This window comes from Euleptes europaea, chromosome 1, assembly GCF_029931775.1.
Source record: "Euleptes europaea isolate rEulEur1 chromosome 1, rEulEur1.hap1, whole genome shotgun sequence".
NCBI lineage: Eukaryota > Metazoa > Chordata > Lepidosauria > Squamata > Sphaerodactylidae > Euleptes > Euleptes europaea.
The window spans coordinates 166958171-166983720 of NC_079312.1; the positions used below are offsets into that span (position 1 = coordinate 166958171).

General features: G+C 49.3%; 1 protein-coding gene across 1 annotated transcript in view; it reads left to right on the plus strand.

Moving 5' to 3' along the window:
* Positions 1-25550, plus strand: part of ESPL1 (extra spindle pole bodies like 1, separase) — a 49125-nt gene that overhangs the window by 21766 nt on the left and 1809 nt on the right. The window contains exons 12-28 of the mRNA XM_056858296.1: positions 369-488; positions 1878-2049; positions 4159-4287; positions 5090-5246; positions 6050-6159; positions 8305-9461; positions 11004-11388; positions 12068-12238; positions 13156-13369; positions 15098-15285; positions 17109-17236; positions 17335-17457; positions 17971-18123; positions 20973-21146; positions 22907-23011; positions 24186-24301; positions 24501-24584. Of these exons, the coding sequence (XP_056714274.1) occupies positions 369-488; positions 1878-2049; positions 4159-4287; positions 5090-5246; positions 6050-6159; positions 8305-9461; positions 11004-11388; positions 12068-12238; positions 13156-13369; positions 15098-15285; positions 17109-17236; positions 17335-17457; positions 17971-18123; positions 20973-21146; positions 22907-23011; positions 24186-24301; positions 24501-24584 (3686 nt within the window). The remainder of the gene's footprint in view (positions 1-368; positions 489-1877; positions 2050-4158; positions 4288-5089; positions 5247-6049; positions 6160-8304; positions 9462-11003; positions 11389-12067; positions 12239-13155; positions 13370-15097; positions 15286-17108; positions 17237-17334; positions 17458-17970; positions 18124-20972; positions 21147-22906; positions 23012-24185; positions 24302-24500; positions 24585-25550) is intronic.

Consider the following 25550-nt stretch of genomic DNA (forward strand, 5'->3'; position numbering starts at 1 on the left):
AACTCTGTCAGCCCCACCTACCTCACAGGGTGTCTGTTGTGGGGAGGGGAAAGGAAGGCGATTGTAAGCCGGTTTGATTCTTCCTTAAGCAGTAAAGATAGTCTGCATATAAAAACCAACTCTTCTTCAACTGCTGTGCTCCAAGTTCCTGTGTTTGGGGCCCGTTCTCCGTTAACAGAATAGGAGCCAAGTTCTCGATGCATTTCATGCCAACCCTTCTCCAAGGAATTTCGCAGGGGGGGGGGGGGTACAAGGGTGTCATGTTCCCTAATCTTCCCATTGCTAAAGTCAACCGAAGGCTGAGTTTAACAGTCCCAATGGATGGCCTGTTTTTTGTGGGTAACGTCCTTTTTGTCCTGTTCTTCTAGATGGTCTTAAAGGAAGCAGAGTCCTGCTTGCGAGGCGTTGACCGAAGCAAAGACGGCGCCTTGCTGTTGACTCAAATGCTAGCTGTCCTCCAAAGCAGATTGTGCTTGGCAAATTGCAAGGTAGCTTTTGCGATAGGCAGCCTTCAGTGCCTCAGACAGCGCTGAATCTAGTGCACAAGTATTAATTTTTGCTTTTAAGAAAGAACACACTACTTTGTGTCTGATAAGAAGAGGAAGATGGGAGAGGCAAGGCTGGAAAAAAATGTTAGTGCACTCTTTTGGCCTCTGCCGAAGTCTTCAGTGGGGTTGGGGGAGACTATCCTGAAACTAATCCCTTAGTCCAGTTACTCACTCTAGACCAGATGTCTGCCAATAATATCTTGTTCTTCTTGAGCTCTACTTTGAAAACTTTTTGTCAGGGCTGAGTAGGAATTTGAACACTAGCCTCCTCCATCCAAGTCCAATGTTATCCATTTGCCAAAGTAGCTTTTGATTCCAGGGGTCCTCTGGGTTGGTGACTTCTTCGGGCCTTGAGCCTTCATGGGGGTCAACTCGTTTCTTCAGTCCGTGTGCCGCTGGAGCGCCAACCTGTGAGAGCAAAGCTACCCAAACTGAGTGGATCCTGAACAAGGCAAGGAAGGGGCACCAGTAGAATTTATCCTAGCAGTGAGGCCTAACTCCTTTTCATAGCCAAGCTGCCTTTCTCCCTCGTTCAAGATTTGCCCCCTTTGGATATGCCTTTTGAGTTATAGTCACTTCACAAATTCTGGGGGGGGAATTTCTTTTGTGTCAGTAATATAATGTGTAGGCTGATCCATAGGTGGTTGCTGCATGGGGAGGGGCTGTGGCCCGGTGGTAGAGCCTCCGCTTGGCATGCAGAAGGTCCCAGGTTCAATCCCCAGCATCTCCAGTTAAAGGGACTAGGCAAGTAGGTGATGTGAAAGACCTCTGCCCGAGACCCTGGAGAGACGCTTCTGGTCTGAGTAGACAGTACTGACTTTGATGGACCAAGGGTCTGATTCAGTGTAAGGCAGCTTCATGTGTCCATGTGTGACTAAACACTAGCCATCTTGGTTTAGATGAGGGGTCCCCAGCCTTTCTAAGCCTGCAGGCACATTTGGAACTTTCAGGGGGGGGGGCGAGTTTCACCCCAGACTGGCTGCCACGAGAGGGGGCGCCAAACCCAAAATGTCTGCTGCAGGAGGCGGAACCAAATGGAATACCTCCCTCCTCACACCTCCTAGAAACAAGGAATGCTTGCATGGGAAATGGAGCTACACACTACCGCAAGCCCACGTACTTAGCAGTCCCTCCTGATCCTCCAGAGAAAAATATTTTATTTCAATGAGGGGCAGCTGATAAAAAGCTCGGTCTTACAGTGGCCCCACCCACTTTCCAACAAGCTCACTGGGAAGTACTGGGTGCCATGGTGGGGAACCCTGGTTTAGAGACTAAAGAGCTGTTTGCTTTTTGAGTGGCTAGCTTCATTGATCCTCTTTTCACGGGCAGGTTGAAGAAGGCCTCGGCCTGCTGCTAGAAACCCTGGGAAACCCAGCTTTGCAAAAGCCGTCTAAACTCTGGTACCTGCTCCGAGCCGGCGCTCTCCAGCTGACGGCCTTGTATCTCGGTCTGCCTCCTTCCACCCTCCCGCCGGCGCTCAGGCAAAAACTGTACACTCAAGGTGAGCACGGAGCTGTTATATGACAACAGCAGGATGGATCGCTGGAAGTCCCTTCCCGCATCCTCCTCTCGGGCACGCAGGGTCTGTATCCTCACCTTCTCTCGGAGGAGTTGGCGAAGCACTTCTCTGGCTGTAACTGTCCTGGGTCTCCCTTCCTGGGAAGACCCGTCATCCCTCCCTCCAAGGGAACAGGTGAATTCAGCCTCTGCCACCATGCAGAACTTAGGGAAGAGGCTTCAACCTCATTTTCCTCAAAATCCAAAACAAAGAAAAGAAACAAAATGAGAATAAAGGAGGGATTAGAGTCCTAATGTAAGGTCTGAGTTCACCTGTTGAATCCCAATCACCAAACGTTCAGACAGGGTATTCTAAGAGGCTAGTTTATTTGGGAAGCATAAGGTGAGTAGCAGGAACTTACAGGGAAAGGTACGAGGACTTTAATGGGGGGGAAACAAGCAGGATGGAACATATACAGAAAACCAAAGGCACAGTTGGATACCAAGCCAAGCCTGCTTCCCACGATAGATTACAGTTATCACACTAACGGAGAGCAAGCAGTCATAACAACCTTCTAAATAACACAACCTTGGAGGGCAGCTGCGCTCCCGGGCTTGGAGCTCACACTTACAGATGATCAAGGGCAACTCTTATTTATATGTTCTTGCCTGGCAATTAAGATCTTTTGGACAAGCCCTTCTCTAGGTTGCTTCTACCTTCCAAAAAAGATGGGTGGCTAGAAGGGAGAGGGCCTTTTTGGTGGTGGTGCCCTGTTTATGGAACTCCCTCCCAGTGGACTAAACTGAGGCTATCATATTTTGGTCACATTATGAGAAGAAAAGAGTCACTAGAAAAGACAGTCATGCTAGGAAAAGTTGAGGGCAGCAGGAAAAGAGGACGACCCAACAAGAGATGGATTGGATTGACTCAATCAAGGAAGCCACAGCCCTCAGTTTGCAAGACCTGAGCAAGGCTGTCAAAGATAGGACATTTTGGAGGACATGGATTCATAGTGTTGCCATGAGTCGGAAGCGACTTGACGGCACTTACACACACACACACACACACAGTGAAGGTTTGCCAGCTCTTAAGCTTTGCCCCATAAATATCTGCCAAAAATGGTCTTTTGAGGGTGGTAGAGTGTGTGTGTGTGTGTGTGTATGTATGTGTGTGTGATTACAGGCTTCTTTATGTTGGTGGTTACTCATTTAACTTTAACATTTTAGCGTTCAATTTTTTAAAATTTATATTCTTATGATTGTGAGCTGCCTTGTGAACCTGTAAAAAGACTGGCAGACTGTTGATAACTGCTTGGAAGTTACTCTCAATGAGAGAATGGCAACGGCAGACAAGTTTGTATTGAAGATGCCAGTCCAGTGTGGTGTAGTGGTTAAGAGCAGTGGACTCTAATCTGGAGAACCGGGTTCGATTCCCCACTCCTCCACATGAAGCCTGCTGGGGGACCTTAGGTCAGTCACAGATCTCTTAGAACTCACTCAGCCCCACCTACCTCATAAGATGCCTGTTGTGGGGGGAAGGTGATTGTAAGCTGCTTTGAGACTCCTTATGGTAGAGAAAAGCGGGGTATAAAAACCTTCCTACCAATGCAGCTTGCTCCTTGTCCCATACAGCCACTTGGAGTGTTGGCAGGTACTGTAGAATAGCGTGCACTGTTTGGGGAAGGGCCGAGGCTCAGTGGTCGAGCCTCTGCTTGGCTTGCAGAAGGTCCCAGGTTCAATCCCCGGCATCTCCAGTTAAAGGGACTAGGCAGGTAGGTGACATGAAAGACCCCTGCCTGAGACCCTGGAGATCTGCAGCCGGTCTGAGTAGACAATACTGACTTTGATGGACCAAGGGTCTGATTTGGTGTGTTCAGCTTCATGTGTGTTCATGTGTAGAGCATGTGCCATTGCGTAGCCAGGGCTAGGCCCAGTAGACTTGTCTTGTGCTCTGGGTGGATTACCTGAGTGTCCTCAATTTCCCAAATTTCTGTAACATGCAGTGGTCCCATACTTGTGGCACGGGTTCCTTGTGGAAAGGATTCCCTTGAAGCGCGAAAGCTGGAAATCAGCGGTGCTAATATACCCTGCACTTTTCTCTCCCTCTCAACAGGGTGGAAGACCCCCGAAACTGCTTTGGGCGATGCCCACAAACTCTACCGCAGCATTGTTTCTAACTTCTTGCTGATCGGCAGTGAGAAATCTGCTAAAGATGTCCCAGACCATCTATTTGTAGATCATGGTAAAAACGAGACCTGTTTTCTCTTGACATCTCTCGAGACTCTTGTCTCTTAAATTTTTCCTTGCACAGAGGTTGAAAGTAAAAATCTTGCTTTCACATGCTCATTTCCATAACGATGGCAAAGCCTCTGTAAGGCAGGGGTGTTGAACTCAATTGTTACAAGGGCCGCATATGACGTAAATGTCACTTGGTCGGGCCGGGCCATGCCTCGCCAGCCCAGATTGAGGGGGGGGGTCGGCTGCCTCGGCTGGCTCAAGGGCCAGGTAAGAGCTCTCAAGGGGCCAGATCCGGCCTGTGGACCTTATGTTTGACACCCCTGCTAAGCTTAAGGTATAAAACGCTGTCAGATCTACTTGCTTTTAAAAAAATAACGGTGGCGAATACGCTTTGGCATGTGTGCTTGACATGGAGCCTGCTACCAAATTGCAGAAAAGTTGACCACTAGTCACCTTTGTCTATCCTACATTGATCTTCTGAACTGTTCACTCTGAAAGGTCAGGTTTTTGAAGAAAAGATCTTGACCGTTGTATACAAACAACCTGGCGTAAGAGATGGGCCAAAAAATGTGGTGGTGGTGGGGAGTTCTGCAAAAAAAAAAAAAAAAATCCACAATTCTGCAATTGGAGTAAATGCAGTTGTGGAATCTGGTGTTTGTTGCGGAATTCAGCATCCATCTAATCTACTTGAAATTAACAAAATGGCCAGCACATCCTTAAAACCCTTTAGGTGGGATGGAGTGCCTTAAGCTTAAGGTGCTCTGCACAATTCCCCCCCCCCACCCACCCAATCTTCCCCTTCTCAGGTGACAACCTGGTGCAAAAGTGGCAAGTTCTGGCTGACATGTTCGTTTGTTCCGAGACATTCGTCTCCCTCCTCGGCAAGATCGAGACTGTGAGTGAAGCAAAAGCTTTCTGCCTGGAAGCTCTCAAAATCTCCATGAAGCTGCAGTCCCTCCGCTGGTAAGGACTTTCTAACAAATGCCTTCTTGCATAGATAGGACCGCGGGAGGGGAAAATATAATAAACTGGAATCGACATATTGGTTTTTAAATCAATACCGAATTGAATGTTTTTATTGTATTGTATTTTATGATATTTTAATTGTTAGCCGCACTGAGCCCGGCTTCGGCTGGGACAGAGGGCAGGATAGAAGTCAAATAAATAAATGTTTCCCAACATGGCTGTTACCTTTTTAAAATGTACAGACCCAGGAGTTTTGTTAGTAGCATGCATTCTACGTTGGGCTCCATGGTAGAGCATTTGCTTGGCATGCAGAAGGTCCTGGGTTCAATCTCTGGCATCTCCAATAAGGATCTAGTTGCAGGTTATTTGAAGAACTCAGCCTAAGCCCCTGGAGAGCTGTTGCCAGTAGGCAATACTGACTTTGATGGACACGGTCCGATTCAGTATGAGGCCGGTTCATGTTTCATGATTCACTTTTTGGGAAGCGTCGGCTGATAGAGCTGTGCCACAGGTGGAGCCACGTAACTAAACTGAGCGAGGGCTATAGTTAATGAACTGCAACGCTGTGGCATGGTTCGGGGAGGGGGTCATCAGGTTGGCCTCGTATGAGCCAAATGTTTCAACGGTCTGCTGACAGGAAGTGGCATTGTGTTCCTTTGTTTTTCTAATTTTGTAATCTGCCTCAAGTCTCCTTGAGAAAGGCAAACTGTAAGTCTGAGAGCAAAGCCCAGTCTTGTGACCGCTGCTGGCTGTGGATCAGGACCACTCTAACGTTGTCTCCGGCTACATTTTCATCTCAGGTGTGCTCGGTTTTTGGTCTTGAAGAGCGAGCTGGAGCTGAAGCGCGGCGACCTGGAGGTGTGTCGCTCTGATCTTGAGCAGGTGCTGTTTCTCCTGGAATCGGGCACTGGTGAGCCTTAATTCCCCCCCTCCTTTCTACACTACGCGCCCTCAAGTGGTGAGACCAGGATTATTTCATTACAGACAGTCATGCAGCCTGTGGTTGCAAGTTTCTACTGTGAGGTTTGCAGTCTGTCCCCTGCTTGGGGGAATAAATCCCAGTTCGTGACAGCAGGAATTCAGCTCTCAAATCTGTGCAGATTTTTTTTACAGCAGTGTGCATCTTCCGCATTCTTGCAGGGGGAGGGGGTAAGGAGAACTGGAAAACAGGGATTGGTAGAAAAACAGCTATTGAGAAGGGGAGGTGTGCCGTGCAATTCAGTTCCTACCCCAATGGCTAGAAGCCCTTTCTGGTTTCCAAAGCATCCATTCAAATTTTAATCGCTGTTTCGATGGCATGAGTAGCAATTCTTCCAATTCTGAATTCCGCACTGGAGACCAGGATCCAGCACCCTGGTAAGCTAGAATGTATGCCCATCTCTAGATGCACTTTAAGTTTCCAAAGAGTGCATGATAGCCAGAAAAGCCAGAAAAACAAGCATGCACTGATTATTGAGACCACTGGGGGTCCTCCTCTGAGAAGTGTTGCTATAGGAATTAAATTCAGGTCTTCAGATTCAAGGTTATTTATTGCTGATAGCCAAAGGCCATTGCAATCTTAACATAAAAGATGAAAAAGACTGTACAGGATTTAAAACAAAAAACCAAGCAAACTTCAAAGCACTAAACATTATCATAAAAGAACAGGATCAGAGGAGCATGCCTATTATCTTGGGTGCGGTAGAACACAGGCACGACAGTGCTGCTGCAGTCGTCTTGTTTGTGGGCTTCCTAGAGGCACCTGGTTGGCCACTGTGTGAGCAGACTGCTGGACTTGATGGGCCTTGGTCTGATCCAGCGGGGCTTTTCTTATGTTCTTATGTTCTAAGTTCAAATTCATTTCCCGTACAACTAGTGAAAATACATTTGAGTCTGAGCGATTTGCTACCTGGCCAGATGCAGCTGTAGCTCAAATTTTCTTACCTACCAATGCATAGAGAGGCCACTGCTGTGTAGTGGCTAGAATGTTGGACTAGGATCTGGGAGACCCAGGTTCGAATCCTCACTCATGCCATGGAAGCTCCCTGGGCTACCTTGTGTCAATCGCTCTTTCTCCAGCTCACCTACCTCACAGGGTTGTTGTGAAGATGAAATGGAGAACAACATAAGCTGCTTTGGGTCCTTTGGGGAGAAAGGCAGGGTTATAAATGAAGTAAATCTTGAGTTGCATAGTGGCCTGTATTGGATGATTAGGTAAATTTCTATTACTCCTCTTAAGTTTGAGGCTGAGGAGTCTACAGTCCCACTCTTGGTCTCCTGCCTGTGGTACTGCTCTAATTATAGAGAAGGAAATCCCTACCCCCAGTAGGTAAAGGTAAAGGTCCCCTGTGCAAGCACCGGGTCATTCCTGATCCATGGGGTGACGTCACATCTCGACGTTTACTAGGCTGACTTTGTTTACGGGGTGGTTTGCCAGTGCCCTCCCCAGTCATCTTCCCTTTACCCCCAGCAAGCTGGATCCTCATTTTACCGACCTCGAAAGATGGAGGGCTGAGTCAACCTTGAGCTGGCTACCTGAAACCAACTTCCGTCGGGATCGAACTCAGGTTGTGAGCAGAGCTTGGACTGCAGTACTGCAGCTTACCACTCTGCGCCATGGGGCTCCCCCAGTAGCCATCCTTAAACAATGCAGCAGGGGTCATAAATAATAGCCTTCTTCCTAATTTACATAGTAGCTAAAAGGAGAAATATCTTAGTATGTCAGACCTCAGTTTTCCATTGGAGGAGATGCAAAGGCTTGTATTATAGCAGAGGTGTCAAACATAAGGCCCGGGGGCCAGATCCAGCCCCTTAAGAGCTGTAATCCGGCCCACGACCCAGCCGAGGCAGCCACTCCCACCCCCAGTCCTGATCTGGGCTGGCGAGGCATGGCCCAGCCTGACCAAGTGACATTTATGTCACACCCGGCCCATGTAACAATTGAGTTCGACACCCTTGTATTATAGTCATGTAAGCCTCTGGGGGGGCAGTCTTGCTGAGGGGCAATGTTGTCGCTAAGTTCAGTGCCAAGGAGTAAAACGAAACGCTAAACCAGCCCATCTCTTCTGCCCCCCAGTGTTTGAAATGAAAGCGGGAAAAGGCGATGTGAAAATTAAGCCAAAGAAAGGCAGGCCAAAGGTCAAGAAGCCGCCAGGCCCATGCGCGGAATCCTCTGAAGAGGAGCGGCAATTTCTGCGAGAAGCCTCCCTGGAGTTTATCGACACGGTCTCCACGCAGAAGGGGAACCCTCTCGCGGACTCGCCAGTGCTGAAGCCGAAGCAGAAGAAGCGCCCCAGCTTCCTGACCCACCTGGACGGATGCCGCTGCCTGCTCTGCTCTGACGTGGTCCTCTCGAGCGTCTGCCTCCGGTGGCTGTTAGCCTCTGCAGAGGGGGAGTTGGCCCTCGGGCGCACAGGAGAAGGGCTGCCGCTCTTGGAGGCTTGTCTGAAACGGTGCGCCTCTGCTACAGCGTACATCTGCAACGTGGTGGCATCAGCATCTCAAAGCAACGGCAGGAAGGCCGTTGACCAGGATCTGTCCGCAGTTGGACTCCTGGATGACCTGGTGGCCAGTATCTACGTGTCTCTGGCAAAACTGAGCATGAACACCAACCGACCAGAGAAAAAACTGTGGAAACTTCTAGAGACTGGCCTGGCCACGCTGTCTTCCAAGAGGCCCCGGCTGCCAGGGCTCGAATACTCAAAGGCCAGTCTGCTCCTTACCAAAGCAGTAGCCGCCATCTCGGTTCTGGCTTCCGGTCACGAGGGCTACGCTGCAAACATATTTTCTAGTGCCTGGCCCTGGAAGTACCCACCTTCCCTCTGTGAGGACAAAGAAAATATGCCGACGGTTGCAGAGACGATGCTCGAAGTGCTTTCTTCGGCGGCCCTGAACAGTAACAACACCAAGAGGCAGCCAGAAGCTGTCCAGAAAGCAAAGCCTAAGAGAGCCCTAGGAACCAAACCCCTTCCTGTGATCCACCTCAGTGCCCCGCTTGCCCTGGTTGACTCCGGTATGGAGGCTGCTCCGCTTGTTGTTAGGCTACCCGTAGAACCCTGCACCCCGGCACAGAAGTCCTTTACAGCTGCCAGGACGAGCAGGTCGGCGGCAGCCAAACCAGCCCTCTCCTCCAAGGCCCCCTTTAAGATTTTTGAGGAATCTTCTTCTCTGAGGTTGAAGGCTGAAGTCCCGAAGGCGCCCAAAGTGTCCAGAAGAACGAAGTCTCGTCTTAAGGTAACCGAAGATGTAGCTGGGAGCTGAGCGTGACGGGCGGTGGATGGTATACCGAGAATATAAAATTGGCTGCCTTGAGCAGACCATTTACTCCAGTTCCTTGTTTTCACCAGATGCTTTTGAGAAACCGGAAGCACAGTGTGAAGATGGTGATCTTCCGTTGGCCCTGGTATATGGTACTCAGAAGTATATTTGGGTACCCAAAAGGATGGGTGAAACACGACCTAAATAAAACACTGAAATATATTTATTATAAAGCCCTTGTGCACAGATTAAAAAACAAGCCCATTAAATTGGGGGTTCCGATTAGCTAGCTGGCTTCTATTATTTATTCATTTATATTAGTTTGTTTTTTTTAGTCAACACTCATCCAAAGGTTCTCACAATGGCTCACAACATTAAAACAGTAGAAACGAGTTTAAAACAACATAAAACAGGCAACAAATATAAAATATTAACATTAAAATATTAAAATGTCTGGCTAACGCCATCCCACTAACAAAACACGCCAAACTTGCGGAATACACTCCACATGCCAACCTAAACAATTCAGCCTTGCTTGTCTTGTGGAAACTAAACAAGTCCAGCAGTTCTATCCATCTGTTGCGTCTCCTTTTAAACCTACCTAATAGTGGCCATCACCTGAAGCGGTGGATTCTAAAAGTTAAACTGTACAGTAATACTGGAACTTAGGGGTCATCACGCGATAATCTTAATTAGCAGAAGGACAGATGAAGGGAAAACACACGTCTCTAGGTATTCTCTCAACGTTGGTTGTTCGATGCCTCCGTTATGCTTCCTTTCTGTTTAAAAAAAAAAACGCTCAAGGTGGCTTGCAACTTTGTCAGGTACAGAAAACAAAAATCTGTATGGAAAATCATGAGGCAAACAGAGCCGGGGTGGGAAATTGGTCTTCCGGGAATATGGGGGTGGGGGGGCAAGTCTTAAATGTTGACAGAAGGTCAGCAGCAAGAGGTTCACAGGCAGGGGAAGAGAATTCCAAAGGGCTCGGCCGGCTGCGGAAAAGGCCTTTGCATGGATGGATTTCCTCTAGACGAGGGGTGTCAAACTCATTTGTTACAAGGAGTGGACATGACATAAATGTCATTTGGCCGGGCCGAGCCATGCCTCGCCAGCCCAGATAGGGAGTGGGGGGTGGGGTGGCTGCCTTGGCTGGCTCGCGGGCCAGATAAGAGCTCTCAAGGGATTGGATATGTTTGATACCACTGCACTAGACAGTTGCAGCCATTCTGAATTCCTACAGCAGAGTCTTGGCAAATGTGAGTGGATTTCTTCTCACCTCTCCCCCAACCTGTACCCTAAAAATCTCGAAATGCTTTTCCTTGTAGGAAAGAAGTGCTAGCCCTTTGATCCTCTTGGTTGCCCTCATCCTTACGTCTTCCTAGCTTGGATCTCTCTGTTGAGATTTCGCTCTGTGCTGTACCCCAGTGGGGAAGGGTTTGATAAATTATCGATTTTGTGGTGGCTAAAAAACTGCCGTAAAACCACTTGGAGGGAAAGCAACTGTCTGTCTGTCCCCAGGTTGTGTTCAGCGACGACAGTGACCTGGAAGGTCCTCCAGAAGCTACGTGGGAGGCTAAGCTCCCAGCTGCCAAAGAACCAGCAGCCTCCTCCCGCAGGATGGGGCGGAAAGCGGCCCCCAGCAGAAAACAGTCAGCGGCGAGCCTGGCTAAAATGGAGGGGTGCAGCGCCAGCTCTTCGGATGACCACCCCCACGCTGCAAAAGCACCGCCTCGGCGTGGAAGGCCAGGTGGCAGGAGAGCTGCTAAGCAGGGGAGGCAGCAAGAAGAAATTAGCAAAGCTCCTTGTGAGGAGGAAACACCGAATGAGCCGGGGGAAGAGGAAAAGGAGGTTCTGAGGACTGTCGAGGACATCAAGGCCGGCTGTGAGGTCCTGCAGGGTTCAGGTGAGGAGGAAGCTGCTGAAGGTAACGTTTGGTCTCCTGGAGATGCCCGGTAACATGTTGATGTAAGATTATTTTCAAGTGAAATAGCCAGACTGGGGAACAGGGAGGGGCAGCGAGAGCAGCTTTGTGGTAGAAATATGAAGGACGTTCTTCTGTGTGGCGGGAAGGAAGCTGAGGTGGCGAGCACATGAACATGACCCTTCTGAGCCAGATATTGGAGTAAGTCTGGTCTGTCTGGTACTTCCAGAGGGGTAGCTGTGTGTATTTCTGTCTTGCGGCTCTTCAAAAGATGTTTCGTTCTAGCATAAGCTTTTTGTGGTCTGTAGCGCACTTCTTTAGGCACAATTACAGACAGACAGTGACCAGATAGTGTCACATTAAGGACATTGCAAGCGAAAATAGCTTTGTGCCACCTTAAAGAACAAAAGGTTTCCTTTTAGCAGAAGCTTTTGCAGGGGACAGCCTGCTTCGACACAGGTAATGAAATCTGTGTAAAGTTGTGCTATAATAACTTACCAGTAAGGTTTCATGAGGCTTCTCAGGAAAATTCTGTGCCTATTGGCTACCCATGGTCATTGATGTTGAAGGGAATCTTTGGGGAGGGCATGTTTGACGTTGAAGGGAATATATGGGAAGGGCATGTTTGGTGTGATGATTCCCCCTCCCCCCGTCTCCACAGGACGTAGAAAGCAACCTGTTCCTGAACCGAATGGCACAGAAGAGGACCAAGAGGTTCTCCAGCGCGATGCCAGTGCTGCTCTGCAGGAGACTTTCCATGCTTCAGAGAAGCGAAGTCCCACAGACCCATTTGATTTGCACACTCTTGCCTCTTCCCTAGAAGTAGCTGCTAGTAAGAAAGAACTTCTTGATGTTTTCCCTATCCTCCAAAAAAAAACTGCGTAAAAATGTGTCCTTGTATGCTCCTCTAGTATCAGGAGCATGCCTATTATTTTGGGTGCGGTGGAACACAGGCAGGATGGTGCTGCTGCACTCGTCTTGTTAGTGGCTTCCTAGAGGCCCCTGGTTGGCCACTGTGTGAACAGACTGCTGGACTTGATGGGCCTTGGTCTGATCCAGCAGGGCCTTTCTTATGTTCTTAAGGTTTACACTGAAAAATCTCCAGAATTCTGAGTTCTCCCCGCCCCCTTCTTCTCAAGCATTGCACTTCAGTAGTTACCTTTGCAGGGGTGAAAACTAGAAACTTGCCTTTTTTCCATTTTGTAAATGGAAGGTGAGCTTACCCAGATGCTGAATGCCGTTGTTCTTTTGTCCTTGGGTAGACAAGCAGGACTCTCAATGGGCTTCCCTGGGGAGCTCTGTTAGAACAAGAGTGCTCAGTTCGTAATACCAGGATTTCTTGCAGTCAAAAGTGCTTCAGTAACCCACTCACCTCCAAGTGTAATCTAGTGTTATTCCCATATTACAGACAGAAGAGATGGTAGTTAGTTTAACACCTCCTGGTGAGTTCATGGCACAAATGAGATTTTTTTGAGCCAGAGGGATCCTGGTTTGCAACCCAGTCTTTTGGGCAGAGAGGAAATCTCCCCCCCGGGTCCAGATCCGGATTCCAATGGGACCAGTCCTGGAAGAGATGCACTTAGATTGGACCATTCTCATTCCAGGAGAGATGGAGCACTAGATTTTGAAATCTGTACTTGTCCTAAATTAAACAAGAATTGGAGTTAATGTTATGCCTCAAAGTTTATTTGAATTTTCCTTGAAAACTCGCATTGAATTTAGACACACACACCCTTGTGATTATTGCAGATTCCTTCTCCGTGGACTCCGTCTATGAAATCCTGCAAGCCGCCTTCTGTTCCATCAGCCATAACCCCCCAGGTGCCCTCTACAGCCGTCTCTGCCAAATCATGGCACTGTGTGTCGGGAGCCGGGACCCCGTTGTTACTGCCTACCTGGTTTCGGAGTCGGTCGCTGTCACTCTTCGCCATCAGATAATGAGCACCATTCACAAAAGACTCGAGTAAGAGCCCCTACCAAGAGGGGAGGGGGTTTGGTGTGTACAAAAACAGGGAACATAGCATAGCCATGGCTGGTTTGCCTAAAGATCGCCCTTGACAAACTTTACAGCAAAACTGTCTTTCTGCATAATCTCCTGTAATATGGGGAAATACATAGAAAACTGAACAGCTGCTGGGATCTCTTTGTTACAGCTGTACAGGTGTGCTTTTCAAACAAATCTGACAGCTTTTGCTGTTGAAGGTACTGAACCAACAGAAGCTGGTCAAAAGGGGTCTGGGGGAGAGGGGAGAGAACAGCAACACGAGTCTGATCTAGGAGACAAATCTGTCCCTTAAGGCAGCATTTCTTAAACTGAGGAGAGTCCTTCATAAGGACAAGGGCGAGCCCTTTTCTGGGCCCGTCCAGCTGACATGAAAACGGAGCCACCTCAATTTTCTGAGAACACGGTCAGGGATGCTCCGCCGCAGGAGAAGGGGATGAAATCAGTTTCCCGCTCTTTTTCAAACAGCGGGAGCTCATAGAAATGTCAGCTGGCTTCCAGACTGCCTCCGAGAACTAGTCGGGAAGCTTGCTGATAGGCTTCTGGGAACCAACAGCTCTTTCCTGGGAGATTGTGGCACGGAGGGATGGAGAGAAAGGCTTGAGAGGATCCGCAGGAAATTTTTCATCAGAACGTGGGTCCTCCGGTTGCTAATGTTTGAGAGCTGATGGCCTGAAAAGGCTTACTTCTAGCAGGTGTACAAGTAAAGAATGACCTTTTCTGAGTGGAGCTTGCCTTGTGTTCCTGTATGACTCACTGATCTGGGCAAGCATATTGATTAGACGGTGGTAATCCCAGAGTAGTGAGACTCACGCAGGACCTTGTAGCTGTTGGCTGTGTGTTTGGGGAGGATTGGTCAGTGACTCCTGATCCGTCACTCCTAATCACACTCAGTGGGGCAGAATTATCCGTCCCCTGTGAAGCTAAGTAGGAGGCAAAGACAGAGCAGTGACTCATTCAGATGTGGCAAGCCGTTGCCTCAGCTGGGTAGATACCCAACGCTCTCTGGAGCTTTTACTTTATTTGTCATCGCACCGGACTGTGCCTGGCGCGCAGTTTGGTCACTCTGGTCTTAAAACAGGAGTGGTATTAAGAGCATTTGGAGAGAAACTCAAACGAACCTGCAAAGCTGTCCCAGCAGACTTGTTCCTCCAGGATCTCCCTAGTATAAACATCCCTCTCATTTCATCTGTTCTGAAATGATAATGTATTAATGATCTTTGCTGGTAGAAACCGTAAACTACCAAATTAATCTGGTGTAGCAGAGGTTTTGATTGCTGTTGCTGCCAGAATGTAGAGTTTTGAGCGTTTGAAATGAACCAACCTTTTGCCTGTTTGGTGGTGTCTGGTGGTTGGTTTGGAGCGATGGACTCTAATCTGGAGAACCGGGTTTGATTCCCCACTCCACATAAGCGGCAGAGGCTAATCTGGTGAACCGGGATGGTTTTCCCACTACTACACATGAAGCGAGCTGGGTGACCTTGGGCTAGTCACAGCTCTCTCCGAACTCTCTCAGCCCCACCTACCTCACAGGGTGTCTGTTGTGGGGAGGCGAAGGGAAGGTGATTGTAAGCCGGTTTGATTCTCCCTTAAGTGGTAAAGTCAGTATATAAAAACCAACTCTCCTCCTCCTTTTTTCCTGTGAAAACCAGTGCCTCAAATGACCTTTGCTGTTCATTTCACCCTCAGCAAAATGAAGAAGGCCTCGGTGGCCAATGCATCAAGGCAGCTGGAGATGCTGAGCCTGTGGACAGGGAACGCTGATCCTCTGCTCCGGTGCCTCGCAGAGCTGCAGAACCTCTTTGCGTTTGGCTGTCCCAGTCCCGCTAAGCTGGAGACAGAAGACTTCCGAGAACAGCTGCGACAGATCCCCGCTGGTATTGGATTGGTTTTGATGTGGGAAATGAGGAGTGGCGGTTATTAGCTGCCTTTCTAACTTGAGGAACCAAAGGTGGCTTTACTGTGTAAATAAAACAATGATAAAAAAATACACAATTTAAAATCACAATTAGGACTGTCAATAAATAAATAACAAAATTAGCCAAACTGGTCCTAAATAAAACAGTCTTCAACTGCCTCCTGAAGGTTGAGAGTGGGGGGGCCAGGCTCACCACCCTGGGGAGGGTGTCCCGTATTTGTAGGGCTGCCACCAAAAAGGCCCTGTCTCATGTGCCCACCAGGTGAACTTTGGTTGATGGGACAGTCAGGAGGGCCTTCTCCCTGTTACCTTAATGCAGAAACTCTGCTGCTGTGGCAGGGAAAGCCACAGAAATTAAAAGAGACACTTGAGCTTGGTTGGCGTAACAGAAAGGTGAAACTTATCATATAAGTTAGCAATACCCCAGATGGTCACGAGTACTGAACACAAATTGTGCCATCTGGGTTGATGCAGGCTTCATATTAAGCAAGTTAGTAGATCAGTGTATCATTGCCATGCCTAGATTTTTTTGCAGGCTGTCTTCCTAGAGATGTTCTGTTGGATATTAGGTGGGGCTAGGATGTGAATTAAACAACTTTAAGGTTGACAATGAGGAAATTGAAATTGTTCAAGACTTTCTATTCCTTGGCTCCACCATCAACCAAAAGGAACACTGCAGCCAAGAAATCAGAAGGAGATTGAGACTGGGAAGGGCAGCCATGAAGGAGCTAGAAAAGATTTTGAAGTGTAAGGATGTGTCACTGGCCACCAAAACTAGATTAATTCATACCATCGTATTCCCTATTACTATGTATGGGTGTGAAAGCTGGACAGTGAAGAAAGCTGATAGGAAGAAAATAGATTCCTTTGAAATGTGGTGTTGGAGGAGAGTGCTACGGATACCCTGGACCACCAAAAAAACAAACCAGTGGGTTATAGATCAAATCAAGCCTGAACTGACCCTAGAAGCTAAAATGACTAAACTGAGGCTATCGTATTTTGGTCACATTACAAGAAGACAAGAGTCACTGGAAAAGACAGTCATGCTAGGAGAAGTTGAGGGCAGCAGGAAAAGAGGAAGACCCAACAAGAGATGGATTGACTCAATAAAGGAAGCCACAGCCTTCAATTTGCAGGATCTGAGCAAGGCTGTCAAAGATAGGACATTTTGGAGGATTTTCATTCATAGGGTCGGCATGAGTCGGAAGCGACTTGACGGCACTTTACACGCACACACAGGATGTGACCCCCCCCCCCAATTCCTCTTCTAGGAGAGACAAGGCAGTCTACAGTGAGATTGCCCAGAGTTCTGAATCATCAACAGGTCCTTGCTTCCTGTTTCCTCTGTTGAGAGCCAGTGTGGTGTAGTAGTTAAGAGCAGTGGTTTGGAGTGGTGGACTCTAATCTGGAGAACCGAATTTGATTCCCCACTCCTCCACATGAGCAGTGGATGCTAATCTAGTTAACTGGGTTGGTTTCCCCACTCCTCCACATAAAGCCAACTGGGTGACCGTGGGCTAGTCACAGCTCTGTTAGAGCTCTCTCAGCCCCACCTACCTCACAGGGTGTCTGTTGTGGGGAAGGAAAGGTGATTGTAAGCTAGTTTGATTCTTCCTTAAGTGGCAGAGAAAGTCAGCAAATAAAAACCAACTCTTCTTGATTCAACCCAAGTTCTGGACGTGGTGCTGGCGTCTGTTTCTTTAGCTGTCACATGTTCCTTAAACATAGATAACTCAGTGTGTGCTTATAAACTGGAGCCGCCTTGCTGTCTCTCTCTCGCAGGGGTCACAGTGTGTGTGCTGACCCTGGTGAGCATCAAGCCGGGAACTGTCGGGGACATCCTCCTGCTGACGCGGCTGGAGAAAGATGCCGTCCCGGTGACCCTCCAGATACAGACAATGCACAGCAAAGTAAGAGGCAGGGAAGCAAAACCCACCCCCCGGAGTTCCAGCCTCCTGAGCGCATAGTGAGATTCTGTTTTCTCATGATGCCGTCTTCCATTTCCCAGGTCCCCTTGAGCACGGCACTCAGCGAATTTGATGCCATTCTGCAGGAACAGAAAGAGATTTCTAACCTCACAGAGAAAGAGGATTGGTGGCTTGGCCGGACCGCCCTGGACAAGAGGATGAAGGTTGGGAGTTCTTACATGTTTCTGTCCAGGGGTGGGGGGGGGAAGCGTTTGCACTAAAGGTTTCCTGGATGCTGAACCTTCTGGCTTCCTGTTCCTAAAGGGATGAGAGGCGTGAGGCTGATCGTGAGACTGGACCCTTTTCTGAGAGGGGCAGCATTCATGTGCTGCCATAATGAGTGGAAACAGTAATGAGAACCAGCGTGGTGTAGTGGTTAAGAGCAGTGGTTTGGAGAGTTGGACTTTGATCTAGAGTACCAGGTTTGATTCCCCACTCCTCCACATGAGTGGCAGAGGCTAATATGGAGAACTGGGTTTGTTTCCCCACTCCTCCACATGAAGCCAGCTGGGTGACCTTGGACTATTCACAGTTCTCTCCGAACTCTCTCAGCCCCACCTACCTCACAGGGTGTCTGTTGTGGGGAGAGGAAGGGAAGGAGATAGTAAGCCAGTTTGAGACTCCTTAAAGGTAGAGAAAATCAGGGTATAAAAACCAACTTTTCTCTTGTTCAACAGGCTTTGATAGAGTCCCTGGAGAAGCACGTGCTGGGCTGCTGGAGGGGTGCCCTGCTGCCAGGCTGCGAGGGCCAAACCGTGGCGCAGGAAGCCTTTAGCCTTCGGAAGCGTCTCGGGGAGTGTGGCTGTGAGGTGGATCCGGCACTGCTTAAGGTGAGGAGCTGAGCAGGTCTCTGTTGTCCAGCCTTCTGTTTTGAACAGAGGCTGGCCAGTTGCCCAGGAAGCCAAGATCAGTGCATGGAGGACATCCCTTCTTTCTACTGCATCTATTTATTTTTTTTACAGAGGTGCGCTGCCACTGCACATGGAGGGTTGATTAATCCCTCATAACTACCTTTTTTATTAAGGCATATTCCTCTTCCCTTATCTATTACCATATATACTCAGGTATAAGCTGACCGGAGTATAAGCCGACCCTCCCAAATTTGAGGCCAGAAAAGGGAATTTCTTATTGACCGGAGTATAAGCCGAGGGTCAATAAGAAATTCCCTTTACTGGCAATGCTGCGTCTAAAATGGCGGCCGCCATTTTAGAGCGCAGGGATGATCTCGCCCCTGCCCCAGGTCGCCCTCCCGGGCCCTCCCGACCCCCAACCCTAGTGCAATCCAAGGGGGGGAGGGGGAAGAGCCCCTGAACCCCCTACTCACCGGGAGAGGCGGCGAATCAGCGGCAGCGCGGCCCTCCTGGGCCTGCAGGAGGCCCCTGCAGGCCGCTGCTGGTCGGAGGAAGCCGCGCTGGCCCGGCGGCGTGGCCTTTCTGGGCCCGCAGGAGGCCCCTGCCAGCCGGAGGAAGCCGCGTGGGCCCAGCTGCGCAGCCTTCCTGGGCCCGCAGGAGGCCCCTGCAGGCCGCTGCCGGCCGGGGAAAGGTGCGCAGGCCCGGCGGCGGTGACGGCGGTAACTTCCCCCCTCACTCCTCTTCCGTATTGATCCGCGTATAAGCCGAATTCGGCTTTCTCAGCCCTTTTTGGGCTGAAAAACTCAGCTTATACGCGAGTATATACGGTATATGCTCATGGAGTCACATGCTTCTAAGTGGCTTCAACATATTGAGAGCAAAATTAAATCTATTGGCTTTAACTTCGACTCCTTGCTTATGCTTACTGAGGCAGAAGCTTTTCAAAGGATAAAATGCAGACTCTTAGATATAGGACTTCAAGACTTAAATAGCGTTGCTAATAAAACATGCTCCCCATCAAATTTAGGGGTATCTTTTGACTTTTATCACACCTCCTAATACTTTATCTCACCTGTATGATCCTTCTCAGCGCAGAGCCATTTCTTTGGCCAGATTTAATGTTTTGCCATCTGCGCTGCTCGAAGGCAGATTTCGGAAAATCCCTCCGTCTGACAGGCTTTGCCCTTGCGGCGACAATTGTATTGAAACGGTTGCTCGTGTGTAATTTTATTGTAGTTTTTACACAGAATCTCGTGACGAACTTTTAAGCCCCCTGTTGGTTAACGGACAGAATGTCTCAGATTCCTTTAACATTTCCTATTTATTGAACAATCGTTCGCCCCAAAGTTTGTTTTAAAAGTTCTGCCAAACAGTTAATTAGATGGCAGAATCAACAAACCTTTTGTACCCTTCTGTATTGTGTTTTTATGCCAATAAAGCAGGGGTGGGGAACCTCTGGCCAACGGGCCGGAAGCGGCCCGCGAGCTCATTTTAAATGGCCCCCCGGCCCGCCTGCCAAGGCTGGGAGTTCCATGGCCTGCCTGCCGAGGCGGGGAGCTCCACGGAGCTAGCCACCGCTAGCCAGGGCCTCCTCTCAGGCTTTGCTGGGAGGCAGAAGTGCATGCCAGCCCTGAACCTCCCTCCCCCTCCCTGGTTGCCTGTGTGGCGGGACAATCCCCCGGCCGCACCCCTGTGCCGCGGACTAATGCTGCTGGGGCGGCCGACACTCGTGCCGCTGGGCCTCGCGGCCTGCGCTCTGGCCGCGCAGCTGGCTCGGTGGGCCCCTATACAACCCTCCCCCTGCTCGACCCCTCCGCAGCCAACGCTGAGGGGGCGGCCGAGATTGGTTCCACCAGGGCCTTGCCGGCCTGCGCGCTGCCCGCCCCGCCAGCTCGGTGGGCCCCTGTATAGCTCCTCTGAAGGGGGTGGGTGTGGGGGAGGCGGCGGCAAGGCCCGGCCGGGTGGGGAATCCTCCTCCTCCTCCTGCTTGCCCCGGGCACGTAGGAGGCAGCGGGGCCCAGCCTGGCTCACAGGCATGCCGAGAGCCCGGCCAGGAACTCCGCGGGAGTGGCCGGCTCCGCCCCAGCGCACCCACTCCTGTGATCTGCCGCGCCACGCCTCTCCCTTCCCCCTGGCCAGGCAGAGCCTGCGACCTTCGCCACGCCGACGAGTCCCTCCAGACAGGCAGGCAGGATGTGGCCCCGGGCGCTGCTGTTGCTGGAGCACAGCCAGCTTGCCTGGAGTGCCATCCCCGCAGGGCGCCACTGGCCAGGGAGCATGGCTCGGCGCCATTCTGGCTCAACATTAGGAAGAACTTTCTGACAGTTAGAGCTGTTCCTCAGTGGAACAGGCTTCCTCGGGAGGTGGTGAGCTCTCCTTCCATGGAGGTTTTTAAGCAGAGGCTTAGATGGCCATCTGTCAGCAATGCTGATTCTGTGACCTTAGGTAGATCATGAGAGGGAGGACAGGAAGGTTTGCATCAGTGTTTGGCCCTTTCTTGCATGCCCATGATAGTGCCGATTGCCACTTTGGGGTCAGGAAGCAATTTTCCTCCAGGCCAGACTGGCCAGGGATCTGGAGGGTTGCTGGTTTTGTTGCCATCTTCTGGGCATGGAGTAGGGGTCACTGGGGGTTGGGGGGGCAGTTGTGAATTTCCTGCATTGTGCAGGGGGTTTGACTAGATGACCCTGGTGGTCCCTCCCAACTCTATGATTCTAGATGCCATTTCCCCCCCTAAACTGAAACCCTGTGGCAAACTTGTCCTAGCATTGCATAGGAGTCCTGGGCCCAGAAATGGCACGCGTTGAACTTTGATCCTGATCCAACAGGTCATGCTTACCGGCTCGCATCTCCTGGCCCCAGAAGACATACAGCGTTTGGCGTTGGGGCTCAGCCCAGCTCAGCCCGAGAGAGCTCGGGACCTTCTTCAGGAGGCAGTAGAAAAAGTGGAGTCCGGTACACTCCAAGCATCAAGTGGCCACTTGGTCCTCGTGCTGGACAAAGTAGGCGAAATTCCTTGGTTGGTTTTGTTTTTATCAGGAATGGGCAACTGACGGCCATTAGAGCTGTGTCCGGCCTGTACGGTTGTTGTTGTGTGGGGGTTTTTTTTGGGTGGGGGGGTTAGTTTGAAGTTTTTTTATTTTCCAAAAGGATATTACAAAACCTATAAACATACACATCACATTCTTACATTATATTGGAACTTTATAACTTGTATTCTAATATTTGAATGTTATAATTGCACTTTCAATGATGTATTTCTTACTTAAATTTTAACATTCTGTTTTTTTTATGTTAATATTGAAGAAGTAAGAGCCCCGTGGCGCAGAGTGGTAAGCTGCAGTACTGCAGTCCAAGCTCTGCTTACTACCTGAGTTCGATCCCGACGGGAGTCGGTTCCAGGTAGCCGGCTCAAGGTTGACTCAGCCTTCCATCCTTCCTAGGTCGGTAAAATGAGTACCCAGCTAGCTGGGGGTAAAGGGAAGATGACTGGGGAAGGCACTGGCAAACCCCGTAAAACAAAAGTCTGCCTAGTAAACATCAGGATGTGACGTCACCCCATGGGTCAGGAATGACTCGGTGCTTCGCATAGGGGACCTTTACCTTTTTAATATTGAAGAAATACTTTCCATTTTTCATAAAAATCAGATTGATCTATTATTCTCTAAAGACATTAACTTAACAATAGTTTCATATTCTGCTCCTTTATTTGTCCATTCAGTTACATCTGGGTAGTCTTCTGCTTTATGCTTTCTTGCATACTCCACTCTTGCAGCTGTCACCATATATTTAAATCATTCATTATATATTTTTGACATATTGTCTGGCAAAATATTTAACAACGTACGTCTTTGAATCTAGGACAAATCTGATTTTCAACATTCTTTGTGTTTCATCGTGTATCATTTTCCCGTATTTTCTTTCTTTTTTTCACAAGACCACCACATACGATAGAATGTTGCACCTGTGCTTGGACATTTCCAACACTTTCCATCAGATTCCTTACTTGCCTTTGCAATATCTTTAGGCGTTATATACCATCTAAAGTACATTTTATGCCAGTTTAGACCGGCCTGTACCGTTGACTGTTTTGTACCCTACTGAAGGGGAGCTCCTGCCAGGTGAGAAGGGGCACTTTGTACGCCCCTCTTGGTCTGGCGACTGCCGCCCTCAAAGTGTTCAGTCAGTGCTCTGGAAATGGAAGCTTGCTGCTTCTCTGAGGTAACTTCCTGCTTTCCTTGGTAAAGCGGCCTGCCATTTTTTCTTTAGCTTGGCAGTATTGGGGAGGGGAGAAGAGAGACTTCATTGGGAAAGGGCTCTGGACCCCCTTGCCCACGCCAGTACAATTTAACCACTGCTGACATTTATTTCTATTTAGAAAATTTATAAGCTGCCTCCTCAGAGGACCTGTAATGTGACAAAATTGTGGGGTTTTTTTTTAAGCTAACGAACCCAGCCAGCACATAAAACAGACATCTAGCAGCCTAAAATAATGCTCATAAACAATTATTGGGATAGAACTAGACTATAAAAACTATTTAAATAGATCGACCGCTCAATTAAAAGCCTGGGTAAAAAGAAACGTTTGGCCTGGTGCGTAATGTAGGCGCCAGGCGGACTTCAAAAGGGAAGGACATTCCACAGACAAGGCGCCACCACTGAAAAAGCCCTGGTTTTGTTTGCTTGCCTGCTCGGCCTCTTAAACTGTTTCATGGGCGTAGCTGTATAGAGGAGGGTCTTAACTCCCAGTTCTCCTTTCCAGCACCTGCAGAGACTCCCCTGGGAAAACATACCGTGCCTGAAATCCCAGACGGTGACCCGATTACCTTCTCTGCGTTTCCTGCTCAGCTATTCGCTTACGAAAGAGGTAAAGAACGACTTGCCCGGTTAATACCATGCACCAGACGTCCGTTCCCTGATTCTAAGAACGGATTTCATAGCAAAACTGTGTTTTATATAATCACCGCTGAAGCAGCATCATATGAACACATGATGAAATGCAGCCTTAAAATATCCAAAATAAATTTTAACTGTTCTGCTGCTTCTGAAATACAAACACTTAAGACCATCAGTAAATTAGTTTTGCCAAAGACTTCAGAAATTTAAAACCCCTTCACGCAGCACCTTAAAGCTCCAGAGCAGGTGCCTTGCGGATAGATACAAGGAGAGAACTCTGTGCCACCACAAAGTAGACCTTGTTCCTAGCCCACCCCCCAGTAGAACACACCAAAGAGGGCTTCTGGTACTGATCTTAACCGTTGGGCAGCCGACAGTCGATATATATATTTGGGGTAGTTTATTGGGGAAGAGCCCCATGGCGCAGAGTGGTAAGCTGCAGTACTGCAGTCCAAGCTCTGCTCACAACCTGAGTTTGATCCTGACAGAAGTCGGTTTCACGTAGCTGGCTCAAGGTTGACTCAGCCTTCCATCCTTCCAAGGTCGGTAAAATGAGTACCCAGCTTGCTGGGGGTAAAGTGTAGACAACTGGGGAAGGCAAACCACCCCATAAACATAGTCTGCCTAGGAAATGTAGGGATGTGACGTCACCCCATGGGTCAGGAATGACCCAGTGCTTGCATAAGGGACCTTTACCTTAGTTTATGGGGACGGGCAATTAAAAGCATACTTAACATTTAAGCAAGATTATCTTTTAAAACCCAAGCTTTTATGTGGAAATGACTGGAATTAAGGCACTGAAAACTGCTAACTGAATCGATCCGGTGGTGTGCACAGTTTGTACCTTTTGGTCTAAGCCCACTGCCTGGAGTAACCGCACAGGATCATGCTCAGAACAGCTGAGATCTGTGGTCTGTGAAAGCCAGCTTACTGGAAAGCCATTTGACTGGATTCCTATAGGCTTCTGCTAGTCATGGGGAAAGGATCGCCGCACACTAGAAATGCCCCTTTTCTGTGCGAAGCTCTAGCTTTGGGGTTTTGTGGGGTGACCCAGACCTTCACGTGCTGAGTTCTGCATGTAGCACAAATTCCCTGCTTTCCCCTTCTTGCTTCCACAACGCCGTTTGCTGTCTCCTTTTTAACAGTACCGAGAAGAATCCGTCTTCCATCGGGGGATAAACGCGGGCAGTGCCTTCTACGTCTTAAACCCGCAGAGAAACCTTTCGGGGACGGAGAAGCTGTTCAAAGACTGGTTCCAGAGGTAGGCGTATTGGCGCACATGGGCGCTAGGTGCACGTCTCTCACGTCAAGCCCCTCACGCATCCCTGGGCACGGGGGGGAAAGCTAGTAGCTTATGCGGCCTGCCAGCAGATGCCCCTTTCGCAGACGGGGGCTTGTACATTCGGCTCAGTTGCGCAAAGCACAGCGTGGCTTACCTCTCCGATTCTGTTGTCTCACAGCGAGCCTGGCTGGACAGGAGTGGTGGGTGAAGCCCCTGCTGCGGACCAAGTACCGTCGGCTCTTGAGGAACGGGATCTCTACATGTGAGTACACGAAAGCCAGCTGGAGGCAAATGGGACAGGAGGTGGCTGGGACCTTAGTGTAATTGTGGACAGGATGGGTGTTAGCTAAATCTCTCCACTAGCTCTTTAATGTGTTGTGTTATTGTTGGGGAGGAGGGAGTGTGTGGCAAGAATCTTTTGAAGCATAAGAGCAGCTCTGCTAAATCAGACCAAAAGTCTTGTCTTGTCCAGAGAGCCAGCGTGGTGTAGTGGTTAAGAGCAGTGGTTTGGAGCGATGGACTCTGATCTGGAGAACCGAGTTTGATTCCCCACTCTTCCACACAAAGCCAGCTGGGTGACCTTGGGCTAGTCACACTCTCTCAGCCCTACCTACCTCACAGGGTGTCTGTTGTGGGGAGGGGAAGGGAAGGTGATTGTAAGCCAGTTTGATTCTCACTTAAGTGGTAGAGGAAGTCGGCATATAAAAACCAACTCTTCTTCTTCAGTCATGCCAAAGTTTCCTGCTGTTAGTGGGGATAGAGATGATGATTCTCCTCCTCCTCCTCTGCTTTCCACAGTGGATCAACCTGGTACCCCTGGAAGGCTTGCGAGCAGAACACAGAGGTGGCCACCTGAGCCTGGTTGTGCCAGGGAGGGTGGGGTACAAATCTAAAGAATGAATAAATAAATAAATATCCTCCCCAGGTGCCCCCCAAGCAGGTATTTATTTTTCTGGAGATATACTGTTTCTCAGAGCCAGAAGCACCATAAAATCTAGTGCTAATGACTACTGTTTTTTATTTACTTCATTTATACCCTGCTTTTCTCCCTGCTGGAAATCCAAAGCAGCTGATGTGGTTTGCCCCTCCTCCAGTTTATCCTCACAACAATCCTATGTGGTAGGCTAAGCATAGTTTAATTGTGGAACTCCCTGCCCCAGGATGTGGTGGTGTCTGCCAACTTGGAAGGCTTAAAGAGGGGAGTGGACATGTACATGGAGGAGAGGGC